Raw genomic sequence first — 25028 nt, 5'->3', positions numbered from 1 at the left:
GTCCCCTCAGAATCTTGTATGTTTCAATAAGATCTCCTCTCATTCTTCTAAACTCCAATGAGTATAGACCCAACCTGTTCAATCTCTCCTCATAAGACAACCCTTCCATACCCGGAATCAACCTAGTGAACCTTCTCTGAACTGCCTCCAATGCAAGTATGCCCTTCCTTAAATAAGGGCACCAGAACTGTACGCAGTACTCCAGGTGTGGTCTCACCAGCACCCTGTACATGGGACGCCCAACCAGAAATGGTGATGGAAGCAGAATCAATAATAACTTTTAAAAGGAAGTGCATAAATACTTGAAACAGAAAGGGATAAAAGGGGAATGACGAAAGGTCATCGACCTGAAACGTTCACTCTGTTTCTTTCTCCACAGATGCTGCCTCACTTGCTGAGCTTCTCCAGCATTTTCTATTTTTATTAAGGATAAAAGGGAATGGGAAAAGGGCAGGGGCCTGGGACTTAAAGGGAGAGCTCTTTCAGGGAGGCAGCTACAGGCGTGATGGGCTGAATGGGGAAAGGGCAGGGGTTACTTTGACTGCACCTTGCTCTGCTGCAAACTGTAGCACCAAGAAGAACAAGAGCAGCAATGTTGTGGGAACACCATCACTTCCAATTTCCCTCCCCATCCCGACTTGGAAATATATCGCCGTTCCTTCATCGTTGCTGGGTCAAAATCCTGGAACTCCCTTCCTAACAGCACTGTGGGAGAACCTTCACCACACGGACTGCAGCGGTTCAAGAAGGCGGCTCACCACCACCTTCTCAAGGGCAACTGGGGATGGGCAATAAATGCCGGCCTCGCCAGCGATGCCCACATCCTGAGAATGAAAAAAAATGACGTGTGGTGAGTATCGCAGATTTGGGAGGATCAGGTGACTTTGGACCTGTGGTTCCCAAAGCTCTCCCCCACTGGGGGTTTTCCTCACCTCATGTCTGGGTCTGTTGTAGACTCATTGATGGAGATTGATTGCTCTGATTAGTCGACAATTGCATTATCATTGTATCCTGCGACCACCAGGATGGTAGAAGGAGAACTGTTTGCAGGGCGATGGGGAAAGAGCAGGGGAGTGGGACTTTCAAAGTCCAGGCACCATGGGCCGAATGGCCTCCTTCAGTGCTGTACCATTCTGTGATTCTATGAGATGAACCATGGTCTTTTTTTAATCTAGCAATTACGATGTAGCTAACAAAAAGTGAATAGCTCTTTCAGAGAGCCAGCACAAGCAGGATGGGCCGAATGGCCCCCTTCTGTGCTGTAAAGTTCATTAATCAGGATATGGGCACAAAAATGCCTTTATCAAAGATGGCGGAGCGCCCTTTTTCACAAAAGGTGTATCTCCCATGATGCTTTGTGGATGACGTAATGGGAAAGATGAACCGCGACAGCGGCGGGACCGGCCGATGGTTGTGCGCAGGCGCAGCGGGGGGAACCGGCTGAAGGTTGTGCGCAGGCGCAGCTGTAGCATGGCCGGCGGGCGGCTGTGCGCAGGCGTGACGTCATGTTCCTGTCAGAGCCGCGAGTCCGGGCCAGAGACTCCGGGATCCGGGGTGGATTTTAAATCGAGACCGAACCGAGGACAGGCCGCTCCTCGCGAAGGAGGAACCCCCCTCGGCGACCATGAGGCGGAGGGAGGCCGGTGCGGCGGCCCAGCGACCGTCGGGAAAGGACGGCAGGTCGGCGGGGATGTGACGGGACGGGGACGGCGAACATGGCGGCGTCAGAGCGGCGGCGGGCGGCCCGGCTCCTGGGCGGCCTGGTCCTGATCGGCACTGGTGAGCGGCCCGGGCCTGTGTACAGCACCTCACTCCCCGCCATCACCCCGACCCTGACCCGGTCCCTGTCCCTGTCCCGCAGTGAGTGACAATTACACACAGGCACAGCACAGGGCAGGGAGCAGTGCAACCCGCCAATTAAAGAGAAACTGCACAGATAAACTGCATGCTGCAAATTAAATATAAACTGCACAGATAAACTGCATGCTGCAAATTAAATATAAACTGCACAGATAAACTGCATGCTGCAAATTAAAGATAAACTGCATGCTGCAAATTAAATATAAACTGCACAGATAAACTGCATGCTGCAAATTAAATATAAACTGCACAGATAAACTGCATGCTGCAAATTAAATATAAACTGCACAGATAAACTGCATGCTGCAAATTAAAGATAAACTGCATGCTGCAAATTAAATATAAACTGCACAGATAAACTGCATGCTGCAAATTAAATATAAACTGCACAGATAAACTGCATGCTGCAAATTAAAGATAAACTGCAAAGATAAACTGCATGCTGCAAATTAAAGATAAACTGCATGCTGCAAATTAAATATAAACTGCACAGATAAACTGCATGCTGCAAATTAAATATAAACTGCACAGATAAACTGCATGCTGCAAATTAAATATAAACTGCACAGATAAACTGCATGCTGCAAATTAAATATAAACTGCACAGATAAACTGCATGCTGCAAATTAAAGATAAACTGCATGCTGCAAATTAAATATAAACTGCACAGATAAACTGCATGCTGCAAATTAAATATAAACTGCACAGATAAACTGCATGCTGCAAATTAAAGATAAACTGCAAAGATAAACTGCATGCTGCAAATTAAAGATAAACTGCATGCTGCAAATTAAATATAAACTGCAAAGATAAACTGCATGCTGCAAATTAAAGATAAACTGCACAGATAAACTGCATGCTGCAAATTAAATATAAACTGCAAAGATAAACTGCATGCTGCAAATTAAAGATAAACTGCATGCTGCAAATTAAAGATAAACTGCATGCTGCAAATTAAAGATAAACTGCATGCTGCAAATTAAAGATAAACTGCATGCTGCAAATTAAAGATAAACTGCAAAGATAAACTGCATGCTGCAAATTAAAGATAAACTGCATGCTGCAAATTAAAGATAAACTGCATGCTGCAAATTAAAGATAAACTGCATGCTGCAAATTAAAGATAAACTGCATGCTGCAAATTAAATATAAACTGCAAAGATAAACTGCATGCTGCAAATTAAATATAAACTGCATGCTGCAAATTAAATATAAACTGCAAAGATAAACTGCATGCTGCAAATTAAATATAAACTGCATGCTGCAAATTAAATATAAACTGCAAAGATAAACTGCATGCTGCAAATTAAATATAAACTGCACAGATAAACTGCATGCTGCAAATTACAGAAACTGCATGCTGCAAATTAAATATAAACTGCACAGATAAACTGAGTACTGTAAGTAGACACTGTATGATACAAATTAAATATAAACTGCACTCTGCAAATTAAATATAAACTGCATGTTGCAAATTTAATATGAACTGAATGATACAAATTAATACCCAACAGAAATCAAATATAAGCTGCATGCTGTAAATCTGAAATAAACAGAAAATAAGCCAATTACACAACATGCCAGTCTGTTTGAAATCCTTTGTAAGAACAATTAGACTGATGTGGGTTTGTTTTTGAGAGCGCGATGTTTCAAACCGGGTGTCATGTTTTAAACCGGTAGGAGTCTGCAGAGTTACCGAGTCTATCTCTATGTGGAAATAGAAAAACATCTTTAAATGAGTAATTTTAGATGTAAAAAAATACATTGGAAATACTCAGCAGGTCAATCAGCATTTAAATAATGCATTATTTTTAATTAATCCCCTCATTTCCTGTACCCACCAGTACTGTACCCCAGTGTTATACAGTGACAGACCTGTACCCACCAGTACTGTACCCCAGTGTTATACAGTGACAGACCTGTACCCACCAGTACTGTACCCCAGTGTTATACAGTGACAGTCCTGTACCCACCAGTACTGTACCCCAGTGTTATACAGTGACAGTCCTGTACCCACCAGTACTGTACCCCAGTGTTATACAGTGACAGACCTGTACCCACCAGTACTGTACCCCAGTGTTATACAGTGACAGACCTGTACCCACCAGTACTGTACCCCAGTGTTATACAGTGACAGACCTGTACCCACCAGTACTGTACCCGTGTGAAACAGTGACAGACCTGTACCACCAGTACTGTACCCCAGTGTTATACAGTGACAGACCTGTACCCACCAGTACTGTACCCGTGTTATACAGTGACAGACCTGTACCCACCAGTACTGTACCCCAGTGTTATACAATGATAGACCTGTACCCACCAGTACTGTACCCCAGTGTTATACAATGACAGACCTGTACCCACCAGTACTGTACCCCAGTGTTATACAATGACAGACCTGTACCCACCAGTACTGTACCCAGTGTTATACAGTTTTGCCGTTGTCTAGGCACCGGACACGACAACGGCAAAACACCAAGCCCAGTCGACCCTGCAAGGTCCTCCTTACTAACATCTGGGGACTTGTGCCAAAATTGGGAGAGCTGTCCCACAGACTAGTCAAGCAACAGCCTGACATAGCCATACTCACAGAATCATATCTTTCAGCCAACGTCTCAGACTCTTCCATCACCATCCCTGGGTATGTCCTGTCCCACCGGCACGAAAGACCCACCAGAGGTGGCGGTACAGTGATATACAGTCAGGAGGGAGTGGCCCTGGGAGTCCTCAACATTGACTCCGGACCCCATGAAATCTCATGGCATCAGGTCAAACATGGGCAAGGAAACCTCCTGCTGATTACCACCTACTGCCCTCCCTCAGCTGACGAATCAGTCCTCCTCCATGTTGAACACCACTTGGAGGAAGCACTGAGGGTAGCAAGGGCACAAAATGTACTCTGGGTGGGGGACTTCAATATCCATCACCAAGAGTGGCTCGGTAGCACCACGACTGACTGAGCTGGCCGAGTCCTGAAGGACATAGCTGCCAGACTGGGCCTGCGGCAGGTGGTGAGCGAACCAACACGAGGGAAAAACTTACTTGACCTCGTCCTCACCAATCTACCTGTCGCAAATGCATCTGTCCATGACAGTATTGGTAGGAGTGACCACCGCACAGTCCTCGGGGAGATGTAATCCTGTCTTTGCACTGAGGACACCATCCAACGTGTTGTGTGGCACTACCACCGTGCTAAATGGGATAGATTCAGAACAGATCTAGCAGCTCAAAACTGGGCATCCATGAGGTGCTGTGGGCCATCAGCAGCAGCAGAATTGTATTCCAGCACAATCTGTAACCTCATGGCCCGGCATATTCCTCACTCTACCATTACCAACAAGCCAGGGGATCAACCCTGGTTCAATGAGGAGTGTCATGATGTGGAGATGCCGGTGATGGACTGGGGTTGACAATTGTAAACAATTTTACAACACCAAGTTATAGTCCAGCAATTTTATTTTAAATTCACAAGCTTTCGGAGGCTACCTCCTTCCTCAGGTGAACGATGTGGAAGGAGGAAGCCTCCGAAAGCTTGTGAATTTAAAATAAAATTGCTGGACTATAACTTGGTGTTGTAAAATTGTTTACAATGAGGAGTGTAGAAGAGCATGCCAGGAGCAGCACCAGGCGTACCTAAAAATGAGGTGCCAACCTGGTGAAGCTACAACTCAGGACTACATGCATGCTAAACAGCGGAAGCAACATGCTATAGACAGAGCTAAGCGATTCCACAACCAACGGATCAGATCAAAGCTCTGCAGTCCTGCCACATCCAGTCATGAATGGTGGTGGACAATTAAACAACTAACAGGAGGAGGAGGCTCTGCAAACATCCCCATTCTCAATGATGGCGGAGTCCAGCACATGAGTGCAAAAGACAAGGCTGAAGCGTTTGCAACCATCTTCAGCCAGAAGTGCCGAGTGGATAATCCATCTCAGCATCCTCCCGATATCCCCACCATCACGGAAGCCAGTCTTCGGCCAATTCGATTCACTCCACGTGATATCAAGAAACGGCTGAGTGCACTGGATACAGCAAAGGCTATGGGCCCCGACAACATCCCAGCTGTAGTGCTGAAGACTTGTGCTCCAGAACTAGCTGCGCCTCTAGCCAAGCTGTTCCAGTACAGCTACAACACTGGCATCCACCCGACAATGTGGAAAATTGCCCAGGTATGTCCTGTCCACAAAAAGCAGGACAAATCCAATCCGGCCAATTACCGCCCCATCAGTCTACTCTCAATCATCAGCAAAGTGATGGAAGGTGTCGTCGACAGTGCTATCAAGCGGCACTTACTCACCAATAACCTGCTCACCGATGCTCAGTTTGGGTTCCGCCAGGACCACTCGGCTCCAGACCTCATTACGGCCTTGGTCCAAACATGGACAAAAGAGCTGAATTCCAGAGGTGAGGTGAGAGTGACTGCCCTTGACATCAAGGCAGCATTTGACCGAGTGTGGCACCAAGGAGCCCTCGTAAAATTGAAGTCAATGGGAATCAGGGGGAAAACTCTCCAGTGGCTGGAGTCATACTTAGCACAAAGGAAGATGGTCGTGGTTGTTGGAGGCCAAGCATCTCAGCCCCAGGGCATTGCTGCAGGAGTTCCTCAGGGCAGTGTCCTAGGCCCAACCATCTTCAGCTGCTTCATCAATGATCTTCCCTCCATCATAAGGTCAGAAATGGGGATGTTCGCTGATGACTGCACAGTGTTCAGTTCCATTCGCAACCCCTCAGATAATGAAGCAGTCCGAGCCCGCATGCAGCAAGACCTGGACAACATCCAGGCTTGGGCTGATAAGTGGCAAGTAACATTCGCGCCAGATAAGTGCCAGGCAATGACCATCTCCAACAAGAGAGAGTCTAACCACCTCCCCTTGACATTCAACGGCATTACCATCGCCGAATCCCCCACCATCAACATCCTGGGGGTCACCATTGACCAGAAACTTAACTGGACCAGCCATATAAATACTGTGGCTACAAGAGCAGGTCAGAGGCTGGGTATTCTGCGGCGAGTGACTCACCTCCTGACTCCCCAAAGCCTTTCCACCATCTACAAGGCACAAGTCAGGAGTGTGATGGAATACTCTCCACTTGCCTGGATGAGTGCAGCTCCAACAACACTCAAGAAGCTTGACACCAACCAAGATAAAGCAGCCCGCTTGATTGGCACCCCATCCACCACCCTAAACATTCACTCCCTTCACCACCGGCGCACTGTGGCTGCAGTGTGTACCATCCACAGGATGCACTGCAGCAACTCGCCAAGGCTTCTTCGACAGCACCTCCCAAACCCGCGACCTCTACCACCTAGAAGGACAAGGGCAGCAGGCGCATGGGAACAACACCACCTGCACGTTCCCCTCCAAGTCACACACCATCCCGACTTGGAAATATATCGCCGTTCCTTCATTGTCGCTGGGTCAAAATCCTGGAACTCCCTTCCTAACAGCACTGTGGGAGAACCGTCACCACACGGACTGCAGCGGTTCAAGAAGGCGGCTCACCACCACCTTCTCAAGGGCAATTAGGGATGGACAATAAATGCCGGCCTCGCCAGCGACGCCCACATCCCATGAACGAATAAAAAAAAAAGACCTGTACCCACCAGTACTGTACCCCAGTGTTATACAATGACAGACCTGTACCCACCAGTACTGTACCCCAGTGGTATAGTGACAGACCTGTACCCACCAGTACTGTACCCATTATACAGTGACAGACCTGTACCCACCAGTACTGTACCCCAGTGTTATACAGTGACAGACCTGTACCCACCAGTACTGTACCCCAGTGTTATACAGTGACAGACCTGTACCCACCAGTACTGTACCCCAGTGTTATACAGTGACAGACCTGTACCCACCAGTACTGTACCCCAGTGTTATACAGTGACAGACCTGTACCCACCAGTACTGTACCCCAGTGTTATACAGTGACAGACCTGTACCCACCAGTACTGTACCCCAGTGTTATACAGTGACAGACCTGTACCCACCAGTACTGTACCCCAGTGTTATACAGTCCACAGTGGTCCCACTAAGTGCATCCCAACTTTGAAAGATGAAATTTATAATTGTGATGCTGGGTGTTTTAACTTTTGTCGAGGTTTAAAGTAAACATTGACTAGCTGCTCGTGTGCCTGGGTTCCGGGTGACCTTCACTGTGGCGCGGTGACACGCAGGCTCTCACTGGCTACACTATCTATCAGCCTCAGGCATTACCGGCCTTGTACTGCTGGTGTGAACTCTCTGGTCATAGATAAGGCTCAACAGAGAGATACAATTTGTAGGAGAACATGAAGGAGCAATAAAACTGGGGTGGCGGCGTGTGACAGGAGGAGCAGGGTGTGTGATGGGGGGTGGGTGGCGGTGTGTGATTGGGGCGGGAGGGTGGGGGCTGTGACAGGGCCGGGGAGATTTTCGTCTGTACCCGATGAGGTCTAAGAAGGTTGTGGGTTCCAATCCAGGCCGACACTCCCAGTGTCAGTACTGAGGGAGCGCTGCACTGTCGGAGGGTCGGTGCTGAGGGAGCGCTGCACTGTCGGAGGGTCAGTACTGAGGGAGCGCTGCACTGTCGGAGGGTCAGTACTGAGGGAGCGCTGCACTGTCGGAGGGTCAGTACTGAGGGAGTGCTGCACTGTCAGAGGGTCAGTACTGAGGGAGTGCTGCACTGTCGGAGGGTCAGTACTGAGGGAGCGCTGCACTGTCGGAGGGTCAGTACTGAGGGAGCGCCGCACTGTCGGAGGGTCAGTACTGAGGGAGCGCCGCACTGTCGGAGGGTCAGTACTGAGGGAGCGCCGCACTGTCGGAGGGTCAGTACTGAGGGAGCGCCGCACTGTCGGAGGGTCAGTACTGAGGGAGCGCTGCACTGTCGGAGGGTCGGTACTGAGGGAGCGCTGCACTGTCGGAGGGGCCGTCTTTCGGATGAAACGTTAAACCGAGGCCCCATCTGCCCCCTCAGGTGGCTGTAAAAGATCCCGCGGCAACTATTTCAGAGAAGAGCAGGGGAATTCTCCCCGGTGTCATTGCCAATATTTATCCCTCAACCAACGTCACTAAAACAGATGATCTGGTCATTATCACATTGCTGTTTGTGGGATCTCGCTGTGCACAAATTGGCAGCTGCGTTTCCTAATTAGAACAGTGACTACACTTCAAAAATACTTCATTGGGTGTGGATGTGAAAGGTGCTAGAGAAATGCAGGTTCTTTCTTCAGTCTGTCCGATTGAGAATTCTGGGGTAAAAAGTTCCGGGCATAACAGACAGAAACTGCCTCGATCGCGATTTGTTGAGACCTTACAAGTTTGTTAAATTCATTAGAAACACAAAAGTAATGGTGCAAAAAGTGAAAGTTTGAGCTCATTTGAATATTCCAGGTGCTGCATTTACTAAACACGGCCTGCGATTGTTGGGGCTCTCTGCGCCTGGTGTGCCACTTTGAGCGGTGTGGGCAGACCGCGGATGGGCTCTTGAGTATTTTAAGTATCTGTGGACCTGAGGGATAAAATCTACTTGTTGACTGAGCTCGGACTGATTGCCTTCATTCTTTGCTTTGCTTTATTGCAAAGTAAATACTCCCCATGGTATTTAAATACATTGGTTCTTAAAAGCTTTTTAAATGATCAGTACCCTGTGAGTTTGGTTTCGTGGCACGATGCTGGCAGTCGGAGCAGCTTCCAACAGCAGTCACCCCTGACAGAAATAGCGCAGGGTCCCTGAGGTCTCGGGTACAGTTCTGTTTTTCTTTGGGAGCCCTTGGTTCATTATTACTGGAAGAAAGAATGACTTGCATTTATAGAATCATAGAATAGAATCATAGAGCACAGAAGGAGGCCGCTCGTGTCTGTGCCACCTCTTAGAGAGAGCTGTCTGATTAGCCCCGCACTCCCTGCTCTTTCCCCGTAGCCCTGCAAATTTTTATTTTTCAAATATATATCTAATTCCCTTTTGAAAGTTATTATTGAATCTGCTTCCACCGCCCTTTCAGGCAGAGCATTCCAGATCATCACAACTCACTGCGTAAAAACATTTCCTCTGGTCCCCCTATCACAACCTCAGGACGTCCCAAAGTGCTTTACTGCCAGTGAAGTACTTTTTTTTGAAGTGTAGTCACTTTATAATGTAGGAAATACGGCAGCCAATTTGCACAGAGCAAGATCCCACAAACAGTGATGAAATAAGTGACCAGAGGAGCTGTATAAATGCAAGTTGTTGATCAGGAACAACAATTCTGGCGTTTCCCCCCCTCCCGGACAGTGCAAACCTCTGTATCAGTTGCAGAGCCCCATTACCCGGCTAAGATTGGCTTTTGTTCTTTATAAAAACAAAGACAACAGCTACTACTTGCACTTGATGCAGCATCTTTAAGGTAGGAAAACATCCCAAGGCGCTTCACAGAGACGTAATCAGACAGAAATAGATATCGAGACAGAGAGCAAGATATTAGCTGGGGGTGACCAAAAGCTTGATCAAAGAGGTGGGTTTTAAGGAGTGTCTTAAAGGTGGAGAGAGAGGCGGAGGGGTTTAAGGGGCCGATATGGCTGAAGGCACGGCCACCAAATAAAAGAGCAATCTTCTGGGGAAATGCAGTTTGCAGTGATGTCAACCTGCCCAGAATGCACAGCAGGTAGGAGACATGGAATGGTGCATTAAAGGGGTGGACTTTATTGGTTTTGTTTTGGTATTTCATTGCATGTAAGTGGAAGAGCAGAGTGTGTTCTGAATCGATGCCTGCTTTGATCTCATCCTGGGATCGGTTACTGTGCACAGTCCTGAAATAAAAGAGGGAAATCTGTTTCACTGACGATGATCCATTAAAACCAAGGCCCCATCTGCAATCTAAGATGAATGAAGAAAGATCCCGCGGCCACTATTTCGAAGAAGAGCAGGGGGAGTTCTCCCCGGTGTCCTGGGCCAATATTTATCCCTCAACCAACATTACTAAAATATAGATTATCTGATCATTATCACATTGCTGTTTGTGGGATCTTGCTGTGCATAAATTAGCTGCCATGTTTCCTACATTACAACAGTGACTACACTTCAAAAATACTTCATTGGCTGTAAAGCTCCTTGGGATGTCCTGAGGTGGTGAAAGGTGCTATAGAAATGCAAATCCTTAATTTCTTTTATCTTATCGGTACATAAACTCAAAGAGCAGTTTCTGAGTGGTTTGTATTTTCCTTTTTCTTTGGTCTCTTTCTCACACGTGCTGTTCACTGACAGAAAGGGGCAGCGTGTTACATGGTCTGAGGTTTCCCCCTCTCTCCTCAGTACACCTGTAATTGTTGGTGCCTCCCTAGACGTAGGTGGGACCAGGGACACCCCAGCTGGGGCACTGGACCTCCAGTCCTGTAATGAAGAAACAGTTTGATTTCGCTCACAATTTTTTCTTTTTTTTTTGCAGCTGGTTCATTCTTTTTGGGAGGAGCAGAATGTTCCGGAATGGGTAAGAGTCATTTCCTCTTCGTTACACAATTGTACTTTTTCTTTTTTTTAAAAAAAATACTTCCTTTATAAATTTTTATAACAAAGTTTAGATCCTATGCACCAGAACATAAAGGGGGAAAAATGTGAGACATCGACAGTCTCATATAGTGACGACAGCCGTGAATATCGATAAGCTAATATCAGCGGTACCAACTTGTGTAAATGTTTTGTCCAGTGCAGGTTTTGTTAGTCAGGCTCAAAGGCATCACACTTTTAGAGCTAAAAGGGTTAAATTACGAGGACAGGTTGCACAGACTGGGCTTGTATTCCCTCGAGTTTAGAAGATTAAGGGGTGATCTAATCGAGGGGTTTAAGATGATTAAAGGATTTGATAGGGTCGATAGAGAGAAACTATTTCCTCTGGTGGGGGAGTCCAGAACAAGGGGGCAGAACCTTAAAATTAGAGCCAGGCCGTTCAGGGGTGATGTCAGGAAGCACTTCTTCACACAAAGGGGAGTGGGAATCTGGAACTCTCTTCCCCCAAAAAGCTGTTTGAGGCTGGGGGTCAATTGAAAATTTCAAAACTGAGATTGATAAATTTTTGTTGGGTGAGGGGATTAAGGGATATGGAACCAAGGCGGGTAAATGGAATTGAGATATAGATCAGCCTTGATCTAACTGATTGGTGGAACAGGCTCGAGGGGCTGAATGGTCTCCTCCTGTTCCTCTGTTCCTAGGAGTCATCTGTTAAAATCTGTTTTTAAAAAAAGAGAAATCAATCACCTACAGCCTGAAACTCTCAAGCATTTCCCAACCTGCTGTTTTCTGACCAAACATTTAATTAATGACCAACTGGACTTTACAAAGGGACACTACTCCACCTGAGCAGCAAAATAATATACTGTGCTGTACTTTGTATAAAACGCCTGCCCTTATACAAAAGTGCAGAGCCACGGGAGATCTGACAGTGAGTGATCAACTCTGATAAAAAGGCACTGAATCATTGTGAAACCGGCAGGATTCCCAGATCCCACTGTACCAAAGGCCACTGAAGGAAGCAGTGCCCAAGCTAGCCTGGCCGGGCTGAGCCTGGCTATATCTCGCTGCTCCACACACCAGAACACAAAATGACCTTTATTGCAAGGGGGTTGGAGTTCAAGAGTAAGCAAGTCTTGCTACAATTGTACAGGGGATTGGTGAGACCTCACCTGGAGTACTGCGTACAGTTTTGATCTCCTTACCTAAGGAAGGATATACTTGCCTTAGAGGCGGTGCAACAAAGGTTCACTAGATTAATTCCTGGGATGAGAGGGTTGTCCAATGAGGTGAGGTTGAGTAGAATGGGCCTATACTCTCTGGAGTTTAGAAGAATGAGAGGTGATCTCATTGAAACATATAAGATTATGAGGGGGCTTGACAGGGTAGATGCTGAGAGGCTGTTTCCCCTGGCTGGAGAGTCTAGAACTAGGGGGCATAGTCTCAGGATAAGGGGTCGGCCATTTAGAATTGAGATGAAGAGAAATTTCTTCACTCAGAGGGTTGTGAATCTTTGGAATTCTCTACCCCAGAGGGCTGTGGATGCTGAGTCATTGAGTATATTCAAGGCTGAGATTGATAGATTTTTGGACTCTAGGGGAATCAAGGGATATGGGGATCGGGTGTGAAAGTGGAGTTGAGGTCGAAGATCAGCCATGATCTGATTGAATGGTGGAGCAGGCTCGAGGGGCCGAATGGCCTACTCCTGCTCCTATTTCTTATGTTCTTACAAAATGTAGCCAGCAGATAATGTCTTAACTGAGGATTATTATCAGCACAAGTCTGAGAGGCTACACCCACCAGGAAAGACCGAACAGGCTGGGGCTCTATTCTCTGGAACATAGAAGGCTGAGGTGAAACCCCTTGTGTATGTTTTATATCACAGACATTGGTCCAGGTTTACAATTACTAAGTGAGTCAGCAACGTGTCAGGTCCTGTGTGTGAGGAGTTGTTTGTTAAACGTTCTGTAACCGTGAATTCTGCCAGGTTGATTTTCTGCTGCTATTTTTTTTTACCTTTTTAATAAAGACTTTGCAAACGTGCTCTGATTTGTTCTTCTACCATTGGAAGACTGTCTTAACACGAAAGGGCTGGAGCCGATTCATGAGCTGATAACAATGACGAGGTTACTGTGCGACCCCTGATCACACGACCTCACCAGATACTCTGCATATAAGTTCACGCTCCCGATTGCGAGGGCTCGTGTGTGGGAGTGCGGTTTGTCACTGGGCTTGAGGGAAATATTGAGGGTGAGGCTCCAAAAACGTAACACCTCTAATATTGTATATAAAAACCATTCTGACCAACTCATTGCAAGAATTCGATCCACCATTTATTTTACTCAAAATGGTAATAATCGGCCAAGTGGGAACACGCTCGGTTCAGAAGGTCATGGGTTCAAGTCCCACTCCAGAGAGTTGAGCACAAAATCTAGGCTGACATTCCAGCGCAGTGCTGAGGGAGTGTGAGGTCATCCACTTTGGACCTAAAAAGGATAGATCAGAGTACTTTCTAAATGGTGAAAAGCTCGAAACAGTGGAGTCCAAAGAGATTTAGGGGTCCTTGTACATAGATCATTAAAATGTCATGGACAGGTGCAGAAAATAATCAAAAAGGCTAATGGAATGCTGGCCTTTATATCTAGAGGACTAGAATACAAGGGGGTAGAGGTTATGCTGCAGCTATACAAAACCCTGGTTAGACCGCACCTGGAGTACTGTGAGCAGTTCTGGGCACCGCACCTTCGGAAGGACATATTGGCCTTGGAGGGAGTGCAGCGTAGGTTTACTAGAATGATACCTGGACTCCAAGGGTTAAATTATGCGGAGAGATTACACAAACTAGGGTTGTATTCTCTAGAATTTAGAAGATTAATGGGTGATTTGATTGAAGTTTTCAATATATTAAGGGGAACTGATAGGGTGGATAGAGAGAAACTATTTCCGCTGGTTGGGGATTCTAGGAGTAGGGGGCACAGTCTAAAAATTAGAGCCAGGACTTTCAGGAGTGAAGTTAGGAAACACTTCTACACACAAAGGGTGGTAGAAGTTTGGAACTGTCTTCCACAAACAGCAGTTGATGCTAGCTCAATTGTTAATTTTAAATCAGAGATTGATAGATTTTTGTTAGCCCCATATCCCTTAATACCTTTGGATAAGGCGGGTATGTGGAGTTCGGTCACAGGTCAGCCATGATCTCACCTGAATAGCGGAACAGGCACGAGGGGCTAAATGGCCGACTCCTGTTCCTGTCGTCTTATGTACTGTCGGAGGGGCAGTACTGAGGGAGGGCCACACTATTGGAGGGGCACTACTGAGGGAGCGCTGCACTGTCGGAGGGTCAGTACTGAGGGAGCGCTGCACTGTTGGAGGGGTAGTACTGAGGGAGGGCCACACTATTGGAGGGGCACTACTGAGGGAGGGCTACACTGCTGGAGGGGCAGTACTGAGGGAGCGCTGCACTGTCGGAGGGTCAGTACTGAGGGAGCGCTGCACTGTCGGAGGGTCAGTACTGAGGGAGCGCTGCACTGTCGGAGGGTCAGTACTGAGGGAGCGCTGCACTGTCGGAGGGTCAGCACTGAGGGAGCGCTGCACTGTCGGAGGGTCAGCACTGAGGGAGCGCTACACTGTCGGAGGGTCAGCACTGAGGTAGCGCTACACTGTCGGAGGGTCAGTACTGAGGGAGTGCTGCACTGTCGGAGGGGTAGTACTGAGGGAGTGCTGCACTGTCGGAGGGGTAGTACTGAGGGAGGGCCACACTATTGGAGGGGCACTACTGAGGGAGGGCTACACTACTGGAGGTTCCGTCTTTTGGGGTTAGTTTCTCATTTTTATTTATCCAGATAAAATCTAGAGTTAGTACAGCCCAAAAGGCAACGAGAAATGTTTAGGTGGAGCCCGTGAGTTCAAATCCCCCCCACCCCCCAGGGCAGTTTTGAGAATTTGAATTCAGCATAAGAAATCTGGAAATAAAAAGCTGGTCTCAGTAAAAGTGACCATGAAGCTGTCGGATTGTCGTAAAAACCCAACTGGTTCACTAATGTCCTTTAGGGAAGGAAACCTGCCGTCCTTCCCCGGTCTGGGCCTATACGTGACTCCAGACCCCGCACCAACGTGGTTGACTCTTATCTGCCCTCTGACGTGACCCAGCAAGCCCCTCAGTTGGATCAAACCGCTACAAAGGATAATGAATCACCACATGGACTGCAGTGATCCAAGGAGAAGCCCAAACACCACCTGGGGGCAACTAGGGTTCGGCAATAAATGCCGGCCTTGCCAGCGACACCCGCATCCCGAGAATGAATAATTTAAAGAACCCTGTTCAAGTCTTTCCCCCCACTCCCCCCGAACCCCCACAGACTGTGGATCCCGTGGCCAGTTTTGCCCCCACACAGCTGGAATTTGGTTTTGACGCAGAAAGAGGCGCATTGGTTGCTGTGGTGATGGGGCGGTTGGAGCCTTGGTGAGCTGTGCCATGGAAAGGTGGGTGCGGGTCTGAACCAGTGAGTTTTGTGGCCCAGTTCTGGGCACCGCACCTTAGGAAGGATATATTGGCCTTGTGTGTCTTGTTGGATGGACCTGGTGAGGGAGGACGGTAGAACGATTTAACTGAGATCGATAGATTTTTGGACGATATGGGGATCGGGCAGGAAAGTGGAGATGAGGTTGAAGATCAGCCATGATCTGATTGAATGGCGGAGCAGGCTCGAGGGGCCGGATGGCCGACTCCTATTTCTTATGTTCTTAATTCCTGCTCGTTCCTTGTAATGTTTGATTTCAACGTGTGTTTTTAGCCGCCTGTCACGGGAGACTGGAGCCGCACAAAGAACAACGTGGTGTCATCTACAGCCCCTCCTGGCCGATGAACTACCCTCCATCCATGAACTGCAGCTGGTACATCCAGGGGGACTACGGAGACCTCATAACCATCAGGTGCTGACTCTGTGTCTAAGGTTTGAGTTTGTGGGAATGTTTCGAGGTGACTTGCCTCTCCAGTCCTATTCCCAGATTTTTGGGCAAGACTTTCAGCTCCCTCTGTGACTCGGTGGGTGAATGCACTCTCCAGCATGGTACTGAGCCAGCAAGTTCCCAGGACCCTTCTATGGCAATGCTGTAATTGGCCTCAGTGCCCGGGTTAGGGAGGCAACGTTTGTTGCTCCAGATCACCATCCAGTGACCTGCTGGAATATGTGTGTGTGTGTGTGTGTGTGTTGGTGTCTGTGTGTGTGTGTGTGGGGTGTTGGTGTCAGTGTGTGTGTGTGGGGTGCTGGTGTGTTGGTGTCTGTGTGTGTGTGTGTGTGGGGTGTTGGTGTGTTGGTGTCTGTGTGTGTGTGTGTGGGGTGCTGGTGTCTGTGTGTGTGTGTGTGGGGTGCTGGTGTCTGTGTGTGTGTGTGTGGGGTGCTGGTGTCTGTGTGTGTGTGGGGTGCTGGTGTGTTGGTGTCTGTGTGTGTGTGTGTGTGTGTGTGTGTGTGTGTGTGTGGGGTGCTGGTGTGTTGGTGTCAGTGTGTGTGTGTGTGTGTGTGTGTGTGTGTGGGGTGCTGGTGTGTTGGTGTCAGTGTGTGTGTGTGTGTGGGGTGCTGGTGTGTTGGTGTCAGTGTGTGTGTGTGTGTGGGGTGCTGGTGTGTTGGTGTCAGTGTGTGTGTGTGTGTGGGGTGCTGGTGTGTTGGTGTCAGTGTGTGTGTGTGTGTGGGGTGCTGGTGTGTTGGTGTCTGTGTGTGTGTGTGTGTGTGGGGTGCTGGTGTGTTGGTGTCTGTGTGTGTGTGTGTGTGTGGGGTGCTGGTGTGTTGGTGTCAGTGTGTGTGTGTGTGTGGGGTGCTGGTGTGTTGGTGTCAGTGTGTGTGTGTGTGGGGTGCTGGTGTGTTGGTGTCTGTGTGTGTGTGTGTGTGTGTGTGGGGTGCTGGTGTGTTGGTGTCTGTGTGTGTGTGTGTGTGTGGGGTGCTGGTGTGTTGGTGTCAGTGTGTGTGTGTGTGTGTGTGTGTGTGGGGTGCTGGTGTGTTGGTGTCTGTGTGTGTGTGTGTGTGTGGGGTGCTGGTGTGTTGGTGTCTGTGTGTGTGTGTGTGTGTGGGGTGCTGGTGTGTTGGTGTCTGTGTGTGTGTGTGTGTGTGGGGTGCTGGTGTGTGTGTGTCTGTGTGTGTGTGTGTGTGTGGGGTGCTGGTGTGTTGGTGTCTGTGTGTGTGTGTGTGTGGGGGGGGTGCTGGTGTTTTTTTATTTGTTCATGGGATGTGGGCGTCGCTGGCGAGGCCGGCATTTATTGCCCATCCCTAATTGCCCCTTGAGAAGGTGGTGGTGAGCCGCCTTCTTGAACCGCTGCAGTCCGTGTGGTGAAGGTTCTCCCACGGTGCTGTTAGGAAGGGAGTTTCAGGATTTTGACCCAGTGATGAAGGAACGGCGATATATTTCCAAGTCGGGATGGTGTGTGACTTGGAGGGGAACGTGCAGGTGGTGTTGCTCCCATGTACCTGCTGCTCTTGTCCTTCTAGGTGGTAGAGGTCGCGGGTTTGGGAGGTGCTGTCGAAGAAGCCTTGGCGAGTTGCTGCAGTGCATCCTGTGGATGGTACACACTGTAGCCACAGTGCGCCGGTGGTGAAGGGAGTGAATGTTTAGGGTGGTGGATGGGGTGCCAATCAAGTGGGCTGCTTTGTCCTGGATGGTGTCGAGCTTCTTGAGTGTTGTTGGAGCTGCACTCATCCAAGCAAGTGGAGAGTATTCCATCACACTCCTGACTTGTGCCTTGTAGATGGTGGAAAGGCTTTGGGGAGTCAGGAGGTGAGTCACTCGCCGCAGAATACCCAGCCTCTGACCTGCTCTTGTAGCCACAGTATTTATGTGGCTGGTCCAGTTAAGTTTCTGGTCAATGGTGACCCCCAGGATGTTGATGGTGGGGGATTCGGCGATGGTAATGCCGTGGAATGTCAAGGGGAGGTGGTTAGACTCTCTCTTGTTGGAGATGGACATTGCCTGGCACGAATGTTACTTGCCACTAATGTGCCCAAGCCTGGATGTTGTCCAGGTCTTGCTGCATGCGGGCTCGGACTGCTTCATTATCTGAGGGGTTGCGAAAGGATTTGAACACTGTGCAATCATCAGCGAACATCCCCATTTCTGATCTTATGATGGAGGGAAGGTCATTGATGAAGTAGCTGAAGGTGGTTGGGCCTAGGACACTGTCCTGAGGAACTCCTGCAGCAATGTCCTGGGTCGTGCGGCGTCAGGGTGCGTGTGGGGTGCGCGCGGCGTCGGTTCTATCAAAACTGCGACAAAGAATGACCAGAATCGCCACTCGGACTGCAGTGGTTCAAGGGCAGGGCCCATCACCACCTTCTCAGGGCACCTAGGGCTTGGCGGTAAATGCTGGCCGTACCAGCGACGCCCACATCGGGGGGGCGATGGTTGCGTGGTGGGGGGGGGGGGTGGGGGGAGGGGGGGGGTGTAGAGTGGCAGCTGCTCATTTGTTGGGTTTATTCAGAAGAAAAGGGAGGTGACTTTTTCTCGTGTGTTTTTGCAGCTTTCAGAATTTCGACCTGGAGAATTCCCGCAAGTGCACAGTCGACTGGCTGATGGTCGGCCCGGCGCCAAAGAGAGACGAGTTCAGAATGTGCGGCTCGTATATCCCCCAGCCCTTCATCTCCACGCGGGATCACGCCTGGGTTTTCTTCCATTCCGATCGCTCCAGCTCAGGGCGGGCTCGTGGTTTCCGATTGTCTTATATCCGAGGTGTGTTTATTCACCCCGGAGTTGCGGCCGATCTTTCTTTTACTACGTGTTTGGGGCGGGAGTTGGGGGGGGGCTGCCCTACGGGAATAAGTTGTCAGAGACAGTAAGTGTCAATGGGGTATTCCACCGTGAAGGGCATCGCAATCATAGAGCACAGAAGGAGGCCATTTGGCCCATCGTGCCTGTGCCAGCGCTATGAAAGAGCTATCCAATTAGTCCCACTCCCCCTGCCTTGCTCTTTCCCCACAGCCCTGCAAATCTTTCCCCTTCAAGTATTTATCCAATTCCCTTTTGAAAGTTATTATTGAACCTGCTTCCACCGCCCTTTCAGGCAGCACATTCATAATTTTGGGTTCTATTAAATCTCCCCTTAACCTTCTCTGCTCTAAGGAGAATAATCCCAGCTTCTCCAGTCTCTACGTAACTGAAGTCCCTCATCCCTGGCACCATTCTAGTAAATCTCCTCTGCACCCTCTCTGAGGCCTTGACATCCTTCCTAAAGTGTGGTGCCCAGAATTGAACACAATACTCGAGCTGAGGCCGAATCAGTGTTTTAAATAGGTTTAGCCGTCAAGCCAGGAAAGGTTCTTTTCTCTAGAAAAAAGGCTGAGGGGTGACTGGATAGAGGCCTTTAAAATTATGAAAGGGTTTGATAGGGTAGATGTAGAGAAGATGTTTCCACTTGTGGGGGAGACCAGAACTAGGAGCTATAAATATAAGATAGTCACTAATAAATCCAATAGGGAATTCAGGAGAAACTTCTTTACCCAGAGAGTGGTGAGAATGTGGAACTCACTCCCACAAGGAGTAGTTGAGGTGAATAGTGTAGATACATTTAAGGGGAAGCTGGATAAACACATGAGGGAGAAAGGAATAGAAGGATATGGAGATAGGGTGAGATGAAGTGGGGAGGGAGGAGGCTCGTGTGGAGCATGAACACCAGCACGGACCTGTTGGGCCGAATGGCCTGTTTCTGTGCTGTACGTTCTATGTACTCGGGGATTCTGAGTCGTTAAGAGGTTCTAATTCTTTTCCTGTTCATACAGGGAAGCTGGCTCAGAGCAGCTGCAAGTCAGATGAGTTCCTGTGCGGGAATGGGAAATGTATCCTGAGTGCCTGGAGGTGTAACAAGATGGATGAATGTGGGGATAACTCTGATGAGCAGGAGTGCCAGGTCCCTCCGAAGGTGCCCCACGCCAGCGTCTGCCCGGCCGGAACATTCCAGTGCGCGGTGAAGCGCTCTCCCCAGTGCCTCCCCAACAAAGTGCGATGCGACGGGGGCACAGACTGCGAGGACGGGACGGACGAGGAGAACTGCCCCGATACCAGCTGCGGGAAGAGGCTGGGCAACTTCTACGGCTCCTTCGCCTCGCCCGACTACTTCCGCTGGGAGCGTGGCCAGGCGGGCCTGGACTGCACCTGGGTGGTGGACACACAGGACAGCAGGCGCATCGTGCTGCAGCTAAACCTGCAGCTGGGCTACAACGACCGGGTGCAGGTGTATGACCGGGAAGGGGGCAGGCTGCTGCAGACCCTGTCCTTCCGTAACAACCGCCGCCCGGTCACCGTCGAGTCCTGGAGGGGCCGGATCGCCGTCTCCTACCACGCCCAGCCTGGCGGCTCGGGCCGTGGCTTCAACGCCACCTACCAGGTGAAGGGCTACTGCCTCCCGCAGGAGCGGCCCTGCGGGGACGACGGGGGCTGCTTCGCCGCCGTCCAGCGCTGCGACGGCTGGTGGCACTGTCCCAACGGCAAGGACGAGGAGAGCTGCGCCTCCTGCCAGCCGGACGAGTACCCGTGCGGAGGCACCTCGGGCATGTGCTACCCGCTGCCGGACCGCTGCAACAATCAGAAAAACTGCCCCGACGGCTCGGACGAGAAGAACTGCTTCTCCTGCCAGCCGGGGAACTTCCACTGCGGCACCAAGGTCTGCATCTTCGAGCAGTGGCGCTGTGACGGACAGGAGGATTGCCAGGATGGCAGCGACGAGCACAACTGCCTGGTGGTCGTGCCGAGGAAGGTGATCACGGCAGCCCTCATCGGCAGTCTCATCTGTGGCCTCCTGCTCGTCATTGCCTTGGGGTGTGCGTTTAAACTCTACTCCCTCCGAACACGCGAGTACAGGTACCGTAACCGTAGCAACCTGGAGCCCGCACACCTCTGTCACACTCACACGGGGGAGGGTTTGATTAAACATCAAGATTAAAACAAAACTTTGTAACCAGAATATTCATTGCAAATATTAATCTGCAGGAGAAATGGTTGGTAGAAACCGAAAATATAATAACGGACAGACAGCACGGTTTTCAGAAGGGAAAGTCGCGCTTGGCCAACCTTACTGAATTCTTCGAAGAGGTAACAGAAAGAGTAGACAAGGATGATGTCACTGGCAACAGGCGTGGTGCCGGAGGATTGGAGGACTGCTAATGTTGTACCGTTGTTTAAAAAAGGGAGCGAAGGATAGACCGAGTAATTACAGGCCAGTCAGTCTAACCTCGGTGGTGGGCACATTATTGGAATCAATTCTGAGGGACAGGATTAACTGTCATTCAGAAAGGTACGGGTTAATCAAGGACATGAATTTGTTAAGGGGAGGTCGTGTCTGACTAACTTGATTGAATTTTTTGAGGAGGTGACGAGGAGGATCGATGAGGGTAGTGCAATTGATGTTGTCTACATGGATTTTAGCAAGGCTTTTGACAGGGTCCCACATGACAGATTGGTCAAAAAAGTAAAAGCCCATGGGATCCAAGGGAAAGTGGCAAATTGGATCCAAAATTGGCTCAGTGGCAGGAAGCAAAGGGTAATGGTCGAAGGGTGTTTTTGCGACTGGAAGGCTGTTTCCAGTGGGGTTCCGCAGGGCTCGGTACTAGGTCCTTTGCTTTTTGTGGTATATAGTAATGATTTGGACTTAAACGTAGGGGGCATGATTAAGAAATTTGCGGATGACACAAAGATAGGCCGTGTGGTTGATAGTGAGGAGGAAAGCTGTAGACTGCAGGAAGATATCAATGGACTGGTCAGATGGGCAGAAAAGTGGCAAATGGAGTTCAATCCAGAGAAGTGTGAGGTAATGCATTTGGGGAGGGCAAACAAGGCAAGGGAATACATAATAAATGGGAGGATACTGAGAGGTGTAGAGGAAGTGAGGGACCTTGGAGTGCATGTCCACAGATCCCTGAAGGTAGCAGGACAGGTAGACAAGGTGGTTAAGAAGGCATATGGAATGCTTTCCTTTATTAGCCGAGGCACAGAATATAAGAGCAGGGAGGTTATGCTGGAACTGTATAAAACACTGGTTAGGCCACAGCTTGAATACTGTGTACAGTTCTGGTCACCACATTACAGGAAAGATGTAATTGCACTAGAGAGGGTACAGAGGAGATTTACAAGGATGTTGCCAGGACTGGAGAATTTTAGCTATGAGGAAAGATTGGATAGGCTGGGGTTGTTTTCTTTGGAACAGAGGAGGCTGAGGGGAGATTTAATTGAGGTGTACAAATTTATGAGGGGACTAGATAGAGTGGATAGGAAGGACCTATTTCCCTTAGCGGAGGGGTCAATAACCCAGGGGGCATAGATTTAAAGTGATTGGTAGAAGGATTAGAATGGAAATGAGGAAAATTTTTTTCACCCAGAGGGTGGAGGGAGTCTGGAACTCACTGCCTGAGAGGGTGGTAGAGGCAGAAACACTCAACACATTTTAAAAAAAAAATCCCTGGATGAGCACCTGAAGTGCTGTGACCTGCAGGGCTACGGACCAAGTGCGGGAAAGTGGGATTAGGCTGGGTGGCTCGTTCCTCAGCCGGCCCGGACACGATGGGCCAAATGGCCTCCTGTACCGTAAATTTTCTATGATTCCATGTAGTAGATGTAATATATTTGGACTTTCAAAAGGCCTTTGATAAGGTACTGCATAGTTGTGAATCTTTGGACTCCTCTACCCAGAGGGCTGTAGATACTGAGTCAGTGAGTATATTCAAGACTGAGATAGATTTTTGGACACTAAGCAGATCAAGGGACATGGGGATCGGGCGGGAAAGTGGAGTTGAGGCCAAAGATCAACCATGATCTGATTGAATGGCGGAGCAGGCTCGGGGGGCCGTATCGCCTCCTATTTCTTCTGTTTCTTATAGTAGACTCATGACTAAGGTCAGAGCATGTGGAGTCAGGGGACAGGTAGCAGAATGGATAGCAAGCTGGCTACAAAACAGAAATCAGAGAATAGGGGTTAAAGTTAGTTACTCAGACCGGCAAAAGGTGGGAAATGGTGTTCCACAGGGATTGGTGCTGGGACCACTGTTGTTCACCATTTACATTAACGATTTGGACTTGGGAATCGGAAATACAATTTCAAAATTTGTGGATGACACCAAATTGAGTGTAGGAGGGCTGAGACAAAATACAGGAAGATGTTAATAGACTTGCAGAATGGGCGTGTAATTGGCAAATGAATTTCAATATAGATAAGTGTGAGGTGGTACATTTTGGTAGGAAAAATCAGGAGGCTTGGATAATAATCTAAATGGGGTAGAGGAGCAGAGGGATCTGGGGGTACAGTTACACAAATCACTAAACGTAGCGACACAGGTTAATAAGGCCATAAAAAAGGGAATTAGGGGTTACGGGGAGCGGGCAGGAAATTGGACTTGAATTTAGATTTGAGGTTAGGATCAGATCAGCCATGATCTTATTGAATGGCGGAGCAGGCTCAAGGGGCCGATTGGCCTACTCCTGCTCCTATTTCTTATGTTCTTATACACACTAGGGTTCATTTCTAGAGGGATTGAATTGAAAAGCAGGGAAGTTATGTTAGACCACACTTGGAGTATTGTGCACAGTTCTGGTCTCCATATTATAGAAAGGATATAGAGACACTGGAGAAAGTGCAAAAAAGATTCACAAGGGTGATACAAAAACTGAGAGGATATAATTATCAGGAAAGATTTAACAGGCTGGAGCTCTTTTCTCTTTAAAAGAGAAGTCTGAGGGGTGACCTGATAGAGGTCTAAGATTCTGAAATGGTTTGATAGGGTAGACGCAGAGAAAGTGTTTCCACATGCGGGGAGTCCAAAACTAGGGGTCATAAATATAAAATAGTCGCTAATAAATCCAATAGGGGACTCAGGAGAAACGTCTTTACCCAGAGAGTGGTGAGAATGGGGAACTCGCTCCCATAAGGAGTAGTTGAGGCGATGAGCATAGATACAATTAAGGAGAAGATAGATAAACACATGAGGGAGAAAGGAATAGAAGGATATGCTGATAGGGTGAGATGAAGTAGGGAGGGAGGAGGCTCGTGTGGAGAATAAACACCAGCATAGAGCAGTTGGGCCGAATGGCCTGTTTCTGTGCTGCAGACTTGAAGTAACTCTAGGAACATTGGATCTTTTACGTCCACCTAAGAGGGCAGAAGGGGGATTGGTTTAACGACACAGCCGCCCCGACAGTGCGGCGTTCCCTCGGCGCTGCCCCCCGCGACAGCGCGGCGTTCCCTCGGCGCTGCCCCCCGCGACAGCGCGGCGTTCCCTCGGCGCTGCCCCCCGCGACAGCGCGGCGTTCCCTCGGCGCTGCCCCCCGCGACAGCGCGGCGTTCCCTCGGCGCTGCCCCCCGCGACAGCGCGGCGTTCCCTCGGCGCTGCCCCCCGCGACAGCGCGGCGTTCCCTCGGCGCTGCCCCCCGCGACAGCGCGGCGTTCCCTCGGCGCTGCCCCCCGCGACAGCGCGGCGTTCCCTCGGCGCTGCCCCCCGCGACAGCGCGGCGTTCCCTCGGCGCTGCCCGGGGAGTATCTGCCTGGATTATGTATGTCTTGTTCCTTTTACAGATTAACTTTCCATTTTCTTTTCTTTAGAGCTTTTGAAACTCCGATGACGCGTCTGGAGGCCGACTTCGTACAGCGTGAGGCTCCCCCGTCCTATGGGCAGCTGATTGCCCAGGGGCTCATCCCACCCGTCGATGACTTCCCCGTCTACAACCCGTCTCAGGT

The 25028-nt window shown here is 49.3% G+C and overlaps 1 protein-coding gene across 1 annotated transcript in view; it reads left to right on the top strand.

The window, feature by feature from the left end:
* Positions 1 to 1486: 1486 nt before the first annotated feature.
* The window catches only part of lrp3 (low density lipoprotein receptor-related protein 3), a 33392-nt gene continuing 9850 nt past the window's right edge, over positions 1487 to 25028 (top strand). Inside the window, exons 1-6 of the mRNA XM_067998206.1 lie at positions 1487 to 1779; positions 11271 to 11312; positions 16123 to 16261; positions 18834 to 19042; positions 20089 to 21166; positions 24894 to 25026. Coding sequence (XP_067854307.1) covers positions 1716 to 1779; positions 11271 to 11312; positions 16123 to 16261; positions 18834 to 19042; positions 20089 to 21166; positions 24894 to 25026 — 1665 coding nt within the window. The 5' untranslated portion in view covers positions 1487 to 1715. The remainder of the gene's footprint in view (positions 1780 to 11270; positions 11313 to 16122; positions 16262 to 18833; positions 19043 to 20088; positions 21167 to 24893; positions 25027 to 25028) is intronic.

This window comes from Heptranchias perlo, chromosome 16 (assembly GCF_035084215.1).
Source record: "Heptranchias perlo isolate sHepPer1 chromosome 16, sHepPer1.hap1, whole genome shotgun sequence".
NCBI classification, from domain to species: Eukaryota; Metazoa; Chordata; class Chondrichthyes; order Hexanchiformes; family Hexanchidae; genus Heptranchias; species Heptranchias perlo.
This window is presented reverse-complemented; position numbering and strand designations above follow the sequence as displayed.